The sequence below is a fragment of the Dermacentor variabilis genome, unplaced genomic scaffold (assembly GCF_050947875.1).
Source record: "Dermacentor variabilis isolate Ectoservices unplaced genomic scaffold, ASM5094787v1 scaffold_17, whole genome shotgun sequence".
Taxonomy (NCBI): Eukaryota; Metazoa; Arthropoda; class Arachnida; order Ixodida; family Ixodidae; genus Dermacentor; species Dermacentor variabilis.
In genome coordinates, this window is record NW_027460335.1 from 4,274,307 (window position 1) to 4,288,153 (window position 13,847).

At 49.9% G+C, this 13,847-nt stretch overlaps 1 protein-coding gene across 5 annotated transcripts in view; it reads left to right on the forward strand.

The window, feature by feature from the left end:
- The window catches only part of LOC142568142 (uncharacterized), a 322,514-nt gene that overhangs the window by 65,908 nt on the left and 242,759 nt on the right, over positions 1-13,847 (forward strand). For all 5 annotated transcript variants that reach the window (XM_075678214.1, XM_075678212.1, XM_075678213.1 and 2 more), the window contains exons 4-6: positions 7,082-7,453; positions 8,469-9,637; positions 12,602-12,948. In XM_075678214.1, the coding sequence (XP_075534329.1) occupies positions 7,082-7,453; positions 8,469-9,637; positions 12,602-12,948 (1,888 nt within the window). The remainder of the gene's footprint in view (positions 1-7,081; positions 7,454-8,468; positions 9,638-12,601; positions 12,949-13,847) is intronic.

The following is a 13,847-nucleotide window of genomic DNA, read 5'->3' on the forward strand; positions in this document are numbered from 1 at the left end:
CCTGCCTCAATAACACCGAGCTGTAGCATTTTCTTTACCTCAGCCTCCATAATATCGCTCTGGCGGGGTGACACCCGGTACGCCTTGGATCGTACTGGCTCTGGGGAGGTAAGTTCTATGTCATGAGTAAGGACAGAAGTCCTACCAGGCCTCTCAGAGAACAGACCTTGAAACTCTTGTAATAGCTGGTGTAGTTCGGTTTTCTGCTCAGGCGACAGCGGTGCTTTACTGATAAGGTCACTAATGACTTGACCGGTGTCTTCCCTGTTCGTCACTGAGCCTAGTCCCGGAAGCTCGACCGGAAGCTCTTCAGGAACGTTTACCATCATGCACACCACTGCTTCCCTTTGTCTATAAGGTTTGAGCAGATTACAGTGGTAAACTTGCTGTGCTTTCCGCTTTCCTGGCAGACTTACCACGTAGTTAACGTCCGACAGTTTCTGAACAATTCGTGCTGGGCCCTCCCACTGCACGTCTAGTTTGTTGTTTAGCGATGTGCGCAATATCATGACCTCATCGCCCACCTCAAAACGACGGGCCCTGGCTGTCCGATCATAATAAACCTTGGCCCTCTGCTGGGCCTTTGTCATTGCTTCACCTGACAACTCCTGTGCCCTTCTTAAGCGTTCGAGGAGCTTAAGTACGTACTCCACCACGACTGGGTCGTCGCCCCTACCTTCCCACGATTCTCGAAGCATGCGAAGCGGAGATCGAAGCGAGCGACCGTACACCAGTTCAGCTGGCGAAAACCCCGTAGCCGCATGCGGCGCGGTCCTTAAAGCAAACATCACCTCAGGCAGACACAGCTCCCAGTCCGTTCGATGTTCAAAACACAACGCTCTCAACACGCGCTTCATGACGGAGTGGAGCTTCTCAACGGAATTCGACTGTGGGTGGTACACTGAGCTGTGTAACAGCTTTACCCCACACCTTTCGAGAAAAGTTGTCGTCAAAGCGCTAGTAAACACTGTGTGCCCTGATCTGATTGGATTTCCGCAGGGAAACCAACTCGCGCAAATATGGACAGTAGTGCATTAACTATCTCAACTGAGCTGAGTTCTTTAAGCGGCACTGCTTCAGGGAACTTTGTCGCTGGGCAGATCACAGTCAAAATGTGTCTGTACCCCGTGGCTGTTACCGGCAGAGGTCCCACTGTATCAATAACGAGCCGTCTAAAAGGCTCCGTTATGATAGGTACCAATTTCAACGGCGCCCTCGATTTGTCCCCTGGTTTGCCCACCCGCTGACAGGTGTCACATGACCTTACGAAATGGTCTGCGTCCCGAAAACACCCTGGCCAATAGTACTCTTGCAAGAGACGGTCCTTAGTTTTCTTAACTCCAAGGTGTCCGGACCACGAACCCCCGTGTGACAAGCGCAACAGATCCTGACGATAGCATTGAGGCACGACCAGCTGATCGAACTCCACTCCTCGGCGGTCTAGATACTTCCGGTACAGGACTCCACCTCTTTCCACAAAACGCGCAGTTTTCCTGGCGATACCTTCTTTGACATTGCAGCGTATGTTTTCTAGGCTACCATCCTTCTTTTGCTCGGCTATCAAAGCCGACCGGCTGACTTTTAGCAACCTATCAAGTCCGTCTGACGTAGGCGCGATGAGCAAATCAGTAGATAGCTCTTCTAACTTTCCCGTGTCGGGCGTTTCCTCTCCAGTATCTGGCGCCTTTAACGTTACAGACTCAAGTTTATTCAGTTCGGGCGTGCTCTGAATATCAGCTTGCTGCGCCTCTGACCCTTTTTCGTTGTTTGATAACGTCGGCCCCGCAACTACCGCCTTTGCAGCGAGCTCCCGAACCTTCGATCTGGTTAAGGCCTGAACACTAGCTTCACCAAACAAAAGCCCCTTCTCGCGCAGGAGGTGATCGGACCTGTTTGAAAATAGGTACGGGTACTGGGGTGGCAGCATAGATGACACTGCCGCCTCTGTCTCAAGCGCTCCGAAAGGTCCTTCAATAAGCACCTTTGCTACTGGCAGACACACGCTATGAGCTTCCACGGCTTGCTTGATCCATGCGCACTCGCCCGTGAACATATGGGGTTCTACGTAAGACGGGTGAACTACATCCATCGTAGCTGCGGAATCGCGAAGCACTCGGCACTCTTTCCCGTTCACGAGGAGGTCTCGCATGTAAGGCTCGAGAAGCTTCATGTTCTCGTCAGTGCTGCCTATTGAAAAAAACACAACTTTTGGTGTTGTTTCCGGACACTGCGCCGAAAAGTGACCCGGCTTCTGGCACGTATAACAAACGCGCGCTCGCCTCATCTCGAACCGCTTTCTGCGTTTGGCTGCCGCCGTCTCTTTACGTTTGGTCGGACTGCTTTCACTCGCATCCTCACTACGCGTGTCCCCCTTTAATCTCATGGGCGTGAACCTCGGCCTCTCAAACTTCGAGCCAAATTCACCCTTTTGACCGTCCTTAGCTCCGCGAGCTCGACGCGTCACAAACTCCTCGGCTAGCTCAGCGGCTTTAGCCACCGTACAAACGTCTGGCCTATCCAAGACCCAGTATCGCACGTTCTCCGGTAACCGACTATAAAACTGTTCTAGCCCGAAGCACTGCAGAACTTTATCGTGGTCACCGAACGCTTTCTCTTCTTTGAGCCACTCCTGCATGTTTGACATAAGCTTGTACGCAAACTCTGTGTATGACTCACTTCTGCTTTTCTCATTTTCCCGAAACTTCCGACGGAACGCCTCCGCAGACAGCCGGTACTTTTTTAGAAGACTCGATTTTACTTTGTCGAAATCCTCTGCCTCCTCTCTATCCAAGCGAGCGACTACGTCGGCCGCCTCGCCGGGTAACAAAGTGAGCAAGCGCTGTGGCCACGTTTCCCGAGAGAACCCCTGCTTCTCGCACGTTCGCTCAAAGTTAACCAGGAACAAACCAATGTCCTCTCCAAGCTTAAACGGCCGCATCAGGTCAGTCATTTTGAACAATACGCGTTCTCCTGCACCGTGTGCCTGACTTCCATTACGAGCGCGTTCCATCTCTACCTCAAGACGCTTCATTTCCAAAGCGTGTTGACGGTCACGCTCTTCTTTTTCTTTCTGCTCTTTAAGTTCGCGCTCCTGTTTCTCTTTTTGCTCTTTAAGTTCGCGCTCCTGTTTCTCTTTTTGCTCTTTAAGTTCGCGCTCCTGTCTTTTTGACCTCTCCTCAATAGTCTCAAGGCATTCCGACAGCTCGTCATCCTCAGCCTCTAACTCAAGAATAGCCTTTAGCAGTTCTCGTTTTCTGAGTTTGTCCGAGACATCCAGACCCAACTCTCTTGCAAGCTCCAACAATTTCGGTTTGCGCAACGACTTCAAATCCATGGCTGCTCTGAATGCTGCTTTCTCTACTGCTTACTATTGTCTTGCCGCAAACTAACCCGGCAGCAACGACAACCACAATTACCAGCTCTGTTTCTGACACTAACAAAAGCCTGGCAAAGCTCAGAAGAAGAAAGTCCCGCACTCACCAAACCTCGCAGGCAGGAATTCCGCGCAGTCGTTCCGCTGCAGGCAACCAGTCGTCACACAGGGCTCGTTGCACTGCTCCCGGATCGTCGTTGAGCTGCTCAGCATACAGTCAACTGCATCTCTTCGCTGCTGGCCTCCGTTGTCGCGATCTCACCGCTGGCAGACAGTTGTTTGAAGTCGGAGGCGATCTCACCGCTGCCAACCAGATGTTTCGGATCCCACCGATGGCATCGGTTGTTGGGAACTCGGCGCTGACGCCCGTGGTTGTACCTGGGTCGCAAGCCCCAAGGGTAGCGTTGGCCTGGCGGCCTGGGGTACAACTGGAAGCATCCGAAGGTCCCGGCAAAGCATGAGTCGACTGGTAACAACAAAACAACTTGTTTATTTTAACATTGCAAAGAGTTGGCGGTCAGGTTGACCGAAGTAGAGAGACGGGAGAGCACTTTACTCAACAGAAGAAATCGGAGCCCTCTCTTTTGGCGTCCGGGGGCAGCTGTTTTTATACTCTCGCAGTTGAGGGCAAGAAGGAACCCCTCAATAGACGAGCACGTGAATGTACAATGGGCTAATGGTGACGCACACTGTCGTAGCGCTGCCGGTCGGGCACAATGACTGGAATGAGAGGGTGATCCCTGCTTTCGCATCGCCTGGTTCGGGCACAATGACTGGAAGGAGAGGGTGACCCCTGCTTTCGCATCACCTGGTTCGGGCACAATGACTGGAAGGGGAGGGTGATCCCTGCTTTCGCATCGCCTGGTTCGGGCACAATGACTGGAAGGAGAGGGTGACCCCTGCTTTCGCATCGCCCGGTTTGGGCACAATGGCACATACACTCACACACGCACATGAAGACACGTGGCATCGGAACATGCCTGGAAACGCCTGGAAACACCTGGCGGGGAGCGTTGCGGCGACGACGAACGGGCCAAAATGTCTGCCGCCCCGCCGCAGTCGCGCCGGCAAAACCGCGTGTCGCAGGCGAAACGCAACAGTGTGTGTGTGTGTGTGTGTGTGTGTGTGTGTGTGTGTGTGTGTGTGTGTGTGTGTGTGTGTGTGTGTGTGTGTGTGTGTGTGTGTGTGTGTGTGTGTGTGTGTGTGTGTGTGTGTGTGTGTGTGTGTGTGTGTGTGTGTGTGTGTGTGTGTGTGTGTGTGTGTGTGTGTTTGTGTGTGTGTGTGTGTGTGTGTGTGTGTGTGTGTGTGTGTGTGTGTGTGTGTGTGTGTGTGTGTGTGTGTGTGTGTTAAAGGAACCAGTACGGGTACCGAAACGTCTTTGTGTTATTTTCGCCTTAACTTGGACAGTGACCGGAATTTCTTCATCATAGCGGAACAACCGAGGCAGTACGCCGCTATGCACAAGGTCGCGATTTCGATTCCCGAGCCGCAGTGGCCGCATATGGTCAGCGACCGACGCAGAACTAGAATGGCAATGCTCGATTTGCACCAACTTCCTCGCGTTCCGCAAATTAGAAAACCTGCTTGTTTGGTCCGATTGGAGTAAGAGTGTGTCATCTTCTAATAAGAAGTGACTCCAGCTGATCTGAACGCATTGACTGTGGCAGTCGCAGTCGTCTCACAGTGCACACCGCAATCTTCTCACGAACAATATCTTCTCGTGACGCGCGCAACGCCGTTTTCGTCCACTACAGTTTTACCTGCTGTGGCCTCCGAGCTGCACGCACAGAGGTCACTGCTCTCGGAGTCGACGCAATCGCAAAACAGTGTGTTGCTTGCAAATCGCAAGATAGCTCAGTGATCAGCGCCTTCAGACCCCAACCGCATATTGCCGCATGGGAGAGAGTTTCATCATTAGTGATGAAGAGCAGATATCTTGTTTTTCTTCTTCTTTGGTGGTGATAGAGCTGAGAATGAGAAGCTGCAATGATGACTACACGATGATGACGTAATGGAAGGCGTGGACGGACGCACAAATTTAATTTCGAGCTTTCGAGCGCTGTAATAGTAAAAAGCTGTAGCAGTAAAGTCGCAGTAACAACAACAACAACAACAACAACAACAACAACAACAATAATAATAATAATAATAATAATAATAATAATAATAATAATAGTTTATCAACAATACAAAGCACCACTCTGCAGGGCTGTCAAAGCCTCATAGGATTTGGCAGCGCATGGCAGGCAGCCAAAAAGACAGAGTTAATACTGTATATTACGAAATCATTACCAGAAGAAAAGGTGCATAATATATGTACAATTTATAGAAGTAGACTGGGAAAAGAGAAAAGGCAGCCAGTTTGTCGGAGTCACAAAAGTATAGACCAGCAGGACCACTGGGCCAGATAGTGTAGCTGAAAATTCGACTCAAAGTTAGACATGAAATCGAAGATGGGAAGATAACACTTCTGCAGAAAAGACGATCACAAATTATGAAAGGACGGACTATAGCCAGGAGTATAAAAAAAGAACAAGAAGTCCCCACCCAGACACTCCGTACAGATGGTTAAGCAGCGAAGCAGAAACGTGCGGCCCACGTGTTTATCACTGCGTTAATCCCGACGGTGCATTAAAGTCTTCCACAATTATTGGTTACGTATTTCTATTTCTTAATGAGGTTGCACACACGTTCACCTGCGGCGAAGAGAACGACGCCAGTGACGGTGGGCCCACAGACCAGCGTTGTGTTTTGCGTTCAATGTCTCGAGCTTGCTCGGCGGCACTGTTAGCAGCATCCGCCCGCCATTGACGCTTGCGATTGTTCAGAATCACGTTGCTTCAAAATTAACCTGTCCGCCGCGTAAGACAATGAATGGCTCATAACTCCTTAAAGGGACACTAAAGCGAAACAATAAATCAGCCTAGACTAATTAAGCATTGTTTGAGAACCCTGCAGGCAGTCATTCCAATACAATAGATTCATTATTAGATGAAAAAATGAAGGTCGAATTATCAGTATTCGAATTTCGTGCCGAAATCCCCTACGCTGGTACGTCAGTGTGACGTCAAGGATTCCAAAGTATGTTTTTCGCATTTGGGCCGCGTTGGCTGATTAAAGGTTCCCGAAACTTGCTATGTTTAATACCTCGTCCCTTTAGAACACAATGTAGTCAACCTGTACCGCTGCATAAGTAAGTAGGCCCTTGAAGATGCCATCAAAATCCATGATGTCGCAGTGACCATGTGCGGAAACTTCAAGGAGGCGTCGCCACTCGTCTTTCGTTCTTGCGCTTTTTCTAGCTTACCAAGCGTCTTATTGTGGTAAGAGTGCTATCTTTAGTGTCGTGGAAAGGTAATTTACTGATGCAGAAGAAATCATTTTTCTGTCTAGTGTCCCTTTTAGCAATGGCTCGCAGCCCCGTAAGCGTTGCCTCCCCATGACGAGGACAGAAGACAAGTGAAATTCTACGCTGGAACGATGAGCGGCAACGGAGCCAGCTGTAGAAGAAGGCGACGACGCTCAGCCGTTGCTGACGATGATAGTTTTCTGTACACGGGCGCGGACAGATGCATTTTCGTTTCGCCTAGCCATATAAAGCTTCGCTTTAAAAGAGGTCCTAAGTGTTTTTTTCAGCGGTTAACCGCACCTGTTGTCCATCTTTTCGGCGTCCTTGACTCGGTTGTTCTTCCCACTGTTCCCATGCAGTCCCCAAGCGACCGAGCAGCGGCGGGGGCTTCAGCTCGGCGCGCAGCGAACGGAGCGACTCGTCTGTCAGCCTATGCAGCGACGCTGCGCCCGGTGGCTCACCCAACGGTCCTGGCTCGACTTCAAGCTCGGAGGCCGCGAGCCAAGCCAAGGCGTCAGAATCGGGAACCGCGGTCGTCTGCAACGGGGGTTCGTCCAACGGACCCTCGGTCGCCACTCCCGGGAACGACGTCGGTGCTGACCACGGGGCTGGTCAGTCCAAGAGCACCTCGTCGGCGGCCAAGGGTCCCGCCAAAAAGGCTTTCGGCAGGGCAGCCGGCAAACAACAGCAGCCCGGGTCATCGGTCGCCAAGGTGCCAACGTCGCATGCAGGTTAGAAATGCATCTTTAAAGGATTCTATGGCAGAGCGGTATTATTATTTTTTTTTGCGCTATGTTAAAATTCTACATAATCTCGTCCCACGATTCGGCATGAGGCTTAATTTTGGTCAATTCGCACGTTGTTCCACGAGGCAGTTGAAAGTTATAGCTTCTCCGTTAAAGCTTAGCCACTGCGGAATGCGGAGGCGGAATACGGAGACGTAAACGGGAGTGGCTATATTGGTGGCACAGAAATATTTCTGAGAGTGCATAGATCTATGTACAGTGACCAACCAATGCAACCACATTCTACTTTGCTGCTGGTGTAAAGTGGTGGCAGCGTAATTGTTGACAGACAACATTTCCTTCTTTCTTCGAGAAGAACAGCCATGTAAAACAAAAACATCTCACGCGTTGTGGTTGGGCAAAGCGTCGCGAGATGTCGCTACCAGCGCTGCTGTTGCAGTTCACGTCAAGCTAGAACTCTGTTATCAGCTGTGCTGTTTCCGTTGCATCTAGCACCGCAAGCATACCGGCTCTTTTTGCCACGAGTGAAACAAGCCCAACACGATTCACTACCCGAAGCTGTGGAGTGCCGCCTAATGCTTTCTCGAATATATAATACGTATGGCATTATTTCATACGCATTATTCCACACGTATCCATTACTCCATACGTATTGATTTATTTATTTGTTTTTTAAGGTCCAGTTGCAATAAAGGGGCTGTATAAGATTATGCGTCGTAGGGGAGGGCTCCGGAGCAGCATTGACCGCGCGGGGCTTTTGAGTGCACCCAAACTCACATGAACCGTTTTTCCACCTACAACAGCGTGAATGCATTTGTAAAATTAAGACAGCCGTTCAAATGTACAATGAAACAACGTTTCTTTATCACTTTTTACCCATTCGGTAGTCATCGAAACGCTCCGTTGTGTTCTTCAAATCTCGCTTTCTCTATTGCAAATATTTTTGTTGGCCTGCTCGATAAAGATAAGATTGACTTTTTCTCGCTGGCTTCTGTTGCAGGCTCTTCCGAAACCGTCCGTTCCGGTCTTCCCCGGTCCTCTCCGTCCACCGAGACACTCAACAGGACTGCGACGCGTAGGCCCAACGCTGGCAGCGGGCACCCGCGACCCGTCAGCAGTGGCCACGAACTCGCGTCGCACGTCAAACCCGAGAAGTTCCCGTCCCCGAAAGCGCAGGACTCCAAGCCCGTTCCTAACGGTCCTAACGCATGCGAAGACAAGAAGCATCAAGAGGCGGAAATGAACACGGCTGCGCAACTGAACAACCCGGGCAGCGGTATCCCAAAGCCCACCGCTGCGGTGAAGGGGACTGCGAAGCAGTCCAGGGAGGACCTGACTTCCATCGGACTTGCTCAATCGGAGAAGATTAGAAGTGACATCAAACAGAATGGCAGCGTGCCTATCAGTCCCACCGGAGGTGAAGTCACTGCTCTGAAGCAACCCGACGTCGCCGACACTGAGTCCAATAACCAGCCTCTCGCTGACGACAGTGGTTGCCAGGAGCAGCAGGAGCAGATGACGCCATACTCCGGCGACACGAACGGTGGCGTACGAACCGAGACCCTGCCCAAAAGTGATCGCTCCAAGAAGACGCAGGTCCAGGGCGTCAGCATAGCGATGGTGTCTCCTATAATGAGCAGTCAGCATTCGTTCAGCAAGGACTCGGTGACGGCGTCTTCGACTGAGTCTTCTCTGTCCACCGTGGTCTCGGTCAAGGAGGACAAGGCTTCTTCGGTGATAGCGACAGCCAACCAGAATCAGCACAGTCGCGGCGGCAACCAAGGCGGCCTCGTCAACGGCGGGTTGACAATAACGGGGCCTCATCCTGAGAACAACGTCGTACAGCAGAGCGATGTCGGTTGTCAGAACGTGCTTGCTGGCAGTGGTGACCAAGCGAAGGTAAACGTGAACGGCGAGTCGACCGCTACAAGTGGCCTGGTGGGTGGCGTCGCGTCTACAGTGAAGTCGGTGCCCGCCGAGACCAAGTTGGTGCCTAGGGCCAACTCCGTGGACTCTTCGTCCGGTAAAGACGGAGATGAGATGGAAGAGGCTCTCGCCAACATCCCTCCCATGCAGCCCCTCCCCAGGGCGTCTCCGTACGGGAGCGGCTACTCCCGGGGACTGTCCGGTCACCGGGCTGCGAGGCTACCCGCGTGTCTGCGTCTCCAGGTGACTGCACGGCGCTACGTATATGCTTTTGCGGAAATGCCTTTCAGTAAACTGGATGACAGGCCATTTACAGAAGCAAAGATCTTGGGAGCCTGGCGTCACAGTTCATTAGCCCAGAAAGCAGTTCGAGCGCTTCTTCATTACCTGAAGGCAACAGACTTGAGTGCCACACTATAGACATCCTACACCTAACTTAGTGCATGTGAAAGTGCGGTATAGACTCATGTTTTCTCTCTCTCTCTCTTTCTCTCTCTCTCTTTCACTCCCATTCCCCTCCGCACGTGTAGGGTAGCAAACTGGACTCAGTCTGGCTAACCTCCCTGCCTTTCCTTCTTCCCTTCTCTCTCCATCTCTCTCTCTTCGAGTTTCTACTTTGAATTGGGTACACATACCCGACAGGATGACAGGCGGAGTTCCATTTGTGTCATAGCAAAGTGCTTGAGTTTTAGCCATGTTCAACTAAAAAGTGAGAAAACAGAAAACAAGAAGGCAGGTGTCCTTAGTAAGCAATCTGGACCAACAAGCGTAATCTTGTTTCTAAAATACTTTCTCATATAAGTGAGGAGCACTTTCCCGCAAAATACTGCAACATCACTTCAATAAGTAAATTGCGTTCTAACAGAGATTATACTTTCTAAGGCAAAATCATAATACGCTTCACTAAGCGAAATTCCGGCGTTGTCAGCGTAGCCACCCAGCTATGGTACTAAGAATGGCCGACAACGGAAACAGTAAAAACACGTCAAAAATGCTCGAATTGACGTCAAATTTCTCAGGCAGGTACCTGTAAAGAAAGAAACTCAATGACCTTAAAAAAAATGTCCTTGAAAGACATGATCCGGGGAAAAGTGGCAGGAGAAGATGGAATAACAGTCTACTTAATCAAAGATAGTGGAGACATCCTGCTGGAACAGCATGCGGCCCCTAATACGCAATGCTTCACCACTTCAAGTGTACCAGAGAGCTCGAAGAATGCGCACATTATATTAATCCATAATAAGGGAGACGTTAAATAACAGAAGATATCTAAGCCCATCTTCTTGCTTTCAGTATTGCATGAAATATTCGCCAAGATAATCTTGAATATAATCAGGGCAGCACTTGACTTCAGTCAACCAATATAACAGGTGGGCTTCAGGAAGCGATATTCTACAATGGATCACGTCCATGTCATCAATTATGTGCTTGAGAAATCAGCAGAGTACAATCAACCTGTCTATATGGCTTTCAAAGATCATAAAAACGAATTTGATTCAGTAGACATACCAACAGTCATGGAGGCGTTGCGTAATCAAGGAGTACAGGAGGCATACGTGAATATCTTCGGAAATATATACAAACATTCTACAGCTACCTTACTTTCCGACAAGAAAAATGTTCTTCAACTTACCAGACCACGTGCCCATACTGCCAAATTTTCTGCTTGTTCCTTTCCCCGCGCAACTACGGAATGGAATGGCATATGCCATGACATCGCGTGGTCACCTGCCCGACTGATTTTTTAAGAGCCGTAACCGATCACCTGTAATCCTGAGCTATATGGCAAAAGTTCTTATATCATTATTTTGTGATCCCACCCCTTAAGAATGTTTGATGTTTAATGGCGCAAGGGCCAGGTATGGCCAAAGAGCGCCAAGCTATTGTTAATGAGTTCGTAATGGTCTGATGGGTTCTGTGAAGCATATGTGACGTGGATGTAAAGGGGCCTAAAAGAGTTGGCGTAAAATGCGTAAAATCTTCGCGTAATGAAATTATGGGAATTATTAATGACGTATACTGTGAACACTAAAATGCATTGGGAACCCGCCGTGGTTGCTCAGTGGCTATGGTGTTGGGCTGCTGAGCACGAGGTCGCGGGATCGAATCCCGGCCACGGAGGCCGCATTTCGATGGGGGCGAAACATCCGTGTATTTAGATTTAGGTGCACGTTAAAGAACTCCAGGTGGTCGAAATTTCCGAAGTCCTCCACTACGGCGTACCTCATAATCAGAAAGTGGTTTTGGCACGCTACACCCCATAATTAAAGAAAATGCATTGGGTAAGAATGATGCAATATACAAAATATGTGAGATGCTAAAATTGCCTGGAGCACTACTGCCTCGCCAGAGCCCTTGAAACACAAGGGCCTAGAGGCATGTGAATCCCAACCCTTATAAAATACCGCCTGGAGGAATCTGTAAGGTTAAAAAAACTAAACTAAACTGAACTTTGCTGAAAACTACATACCAAGAAAAGGGTCAGGCAAGCAGATTCAATGGCTCCAGTGCTATTCACTGCATGCTTAAAAGTATTGAAGCTGTTTGATTGGAAAGGCTTAGGAAACAGGATCAACGGCGAATATCCTCACAACCTTCGGTTTGCAGATGAGATTATCCTGCTCAGCAACAATATATATTGTCTTCTGTATTGCCTGCAGGCCCACTGGGCCTGTGTTTTCGTTTTACATACACAGATCCAGGAATTCAGTGTACAACTCTGTCATAATCGGCAATTATGATTCAGGGGTATATCATCACAAGCGCGATTCGCGATTGTTGTGGTTCTCAAGCACTGCCTTTGATTTCCCTGGCATGACGCTTACCATATTTCTCGGTTTCACGTTTTTCCTTGATTGCAAAAGGTAAAACTTTACATTATCACGCACTCTCACTGTTTCGACTCGCTAAGCGCCGCGCCTGGCATCGTGAAGGCGCTTGATCAAGTGCATGTGGTTAAAGAGGTGAAGCTCGCATTCTACTGCAGTGCATTCCGTTCGTCATGCCTCGCCTCACTCATACGTCTGACAAGGTTAAGATGCTTTTAAAGCTTACGTACTGTGTCTGTACGGCGCTGTGTACAGGCCAGCCGCGCACCGAAGTACGTGGCCAGCTGCGCACCTGTACTTATGCGGGCTCTCTGTCATCTGACGCAAATGTTACGGGAAACAATGCGCTTCAACTTTTTTCTCTGCCCGCGTGACCCAGGCGGACGTGCAGCGTGTGGCGAAGAACATGCTGGCCGCGTCCCAGGACATCGCCCGGCTGTACGGCGCCCAGAGACCGACGACCGCCTCGGTGGCCCTGCACCACCCGACGTACCAGCACCTGCAGCAGCAGCAGCAGCAGCACGCCGACTACGCCGAGCTCTCGACCGGATACGTCAGCGACGGCGACGTTCTGCGGGCGCCGCGCGCCTGCAGCACCGAGGAGTCGAGCGGCTACGTCAGCGAGGGCGGCATCGCCTCCCTGTACGCCGTGTCGTCGCCCTGCCGGAGGCCCGCGCGATACGCCATCAGGGACCCCAAGCTCATCAACGTCCTGCAGGACGACAGGTGGGTCACCGGCACTTCTTCGTTCTTCCTTTTTAAAAAAAAAAATACTGATATTTTTTTTCCCCTAGAAGGTGCGCTAAAGTGGGAAACGCACTGAGGACTCAAAGGACTGAGGAACGACGGAGGCTGCGAGCTAATGACCTTGCACGCGCTTATAGACGGAGTTGTTCTTTAATTGACGTGATAAGAATGAGATATTGGCGCACGAATCTGCTACTGCCCGTCGCATGAAGAGTTGGTGTTTTATACACACGGTACTGTGCAGCTCCGACTTTCTGGCGCGTGTATAACTTATGCATCAACATTATTTTAAGCATTAGGCGTGGAGATATGAGACACATGTAACATACTGTATATAGGTAGCGTACATATGTACTATGCATGTGCATAGGATGCACTCTTATGCAAACAATACAAACAACAGAGCATTACAAGAATGTTTTGTAAACTCGCAGTACAATAATCCATAAAAAACATACAAACAGCAGTTTACCATATGAAGCGCAGGATGGCAGCAAAAATAAAGCGTGGGCGCGTTTGTATTTGTGTCGGAATTTCCAGTATGGCGGGTTAGACCAAATGATGCCGTTGACGTAGCCTACACCACTAGCGTTCTAGTCTTTTCACTCACACGGTTAACCTGAAAATTATTATTATTTGTTCTGAACACACATACACATATACACAGTTAACAAGAAAGGGAAAGCGAGGAGCAGGCTGGCAACTGCCACACGAAGGGGCACAACGCCTTCCTACTCTTCTGAAAGGAGGTTACAGCAACACAGAAATGGAAGATGGGAAGGAAGGGAGGAAAGAGGAAAGAAAGAGCAACAGGAAAAATCTGAAGACTAAAGTAGAACACAGTACACTATGCATGCTGTTCAGCCGAGTTCCGACTC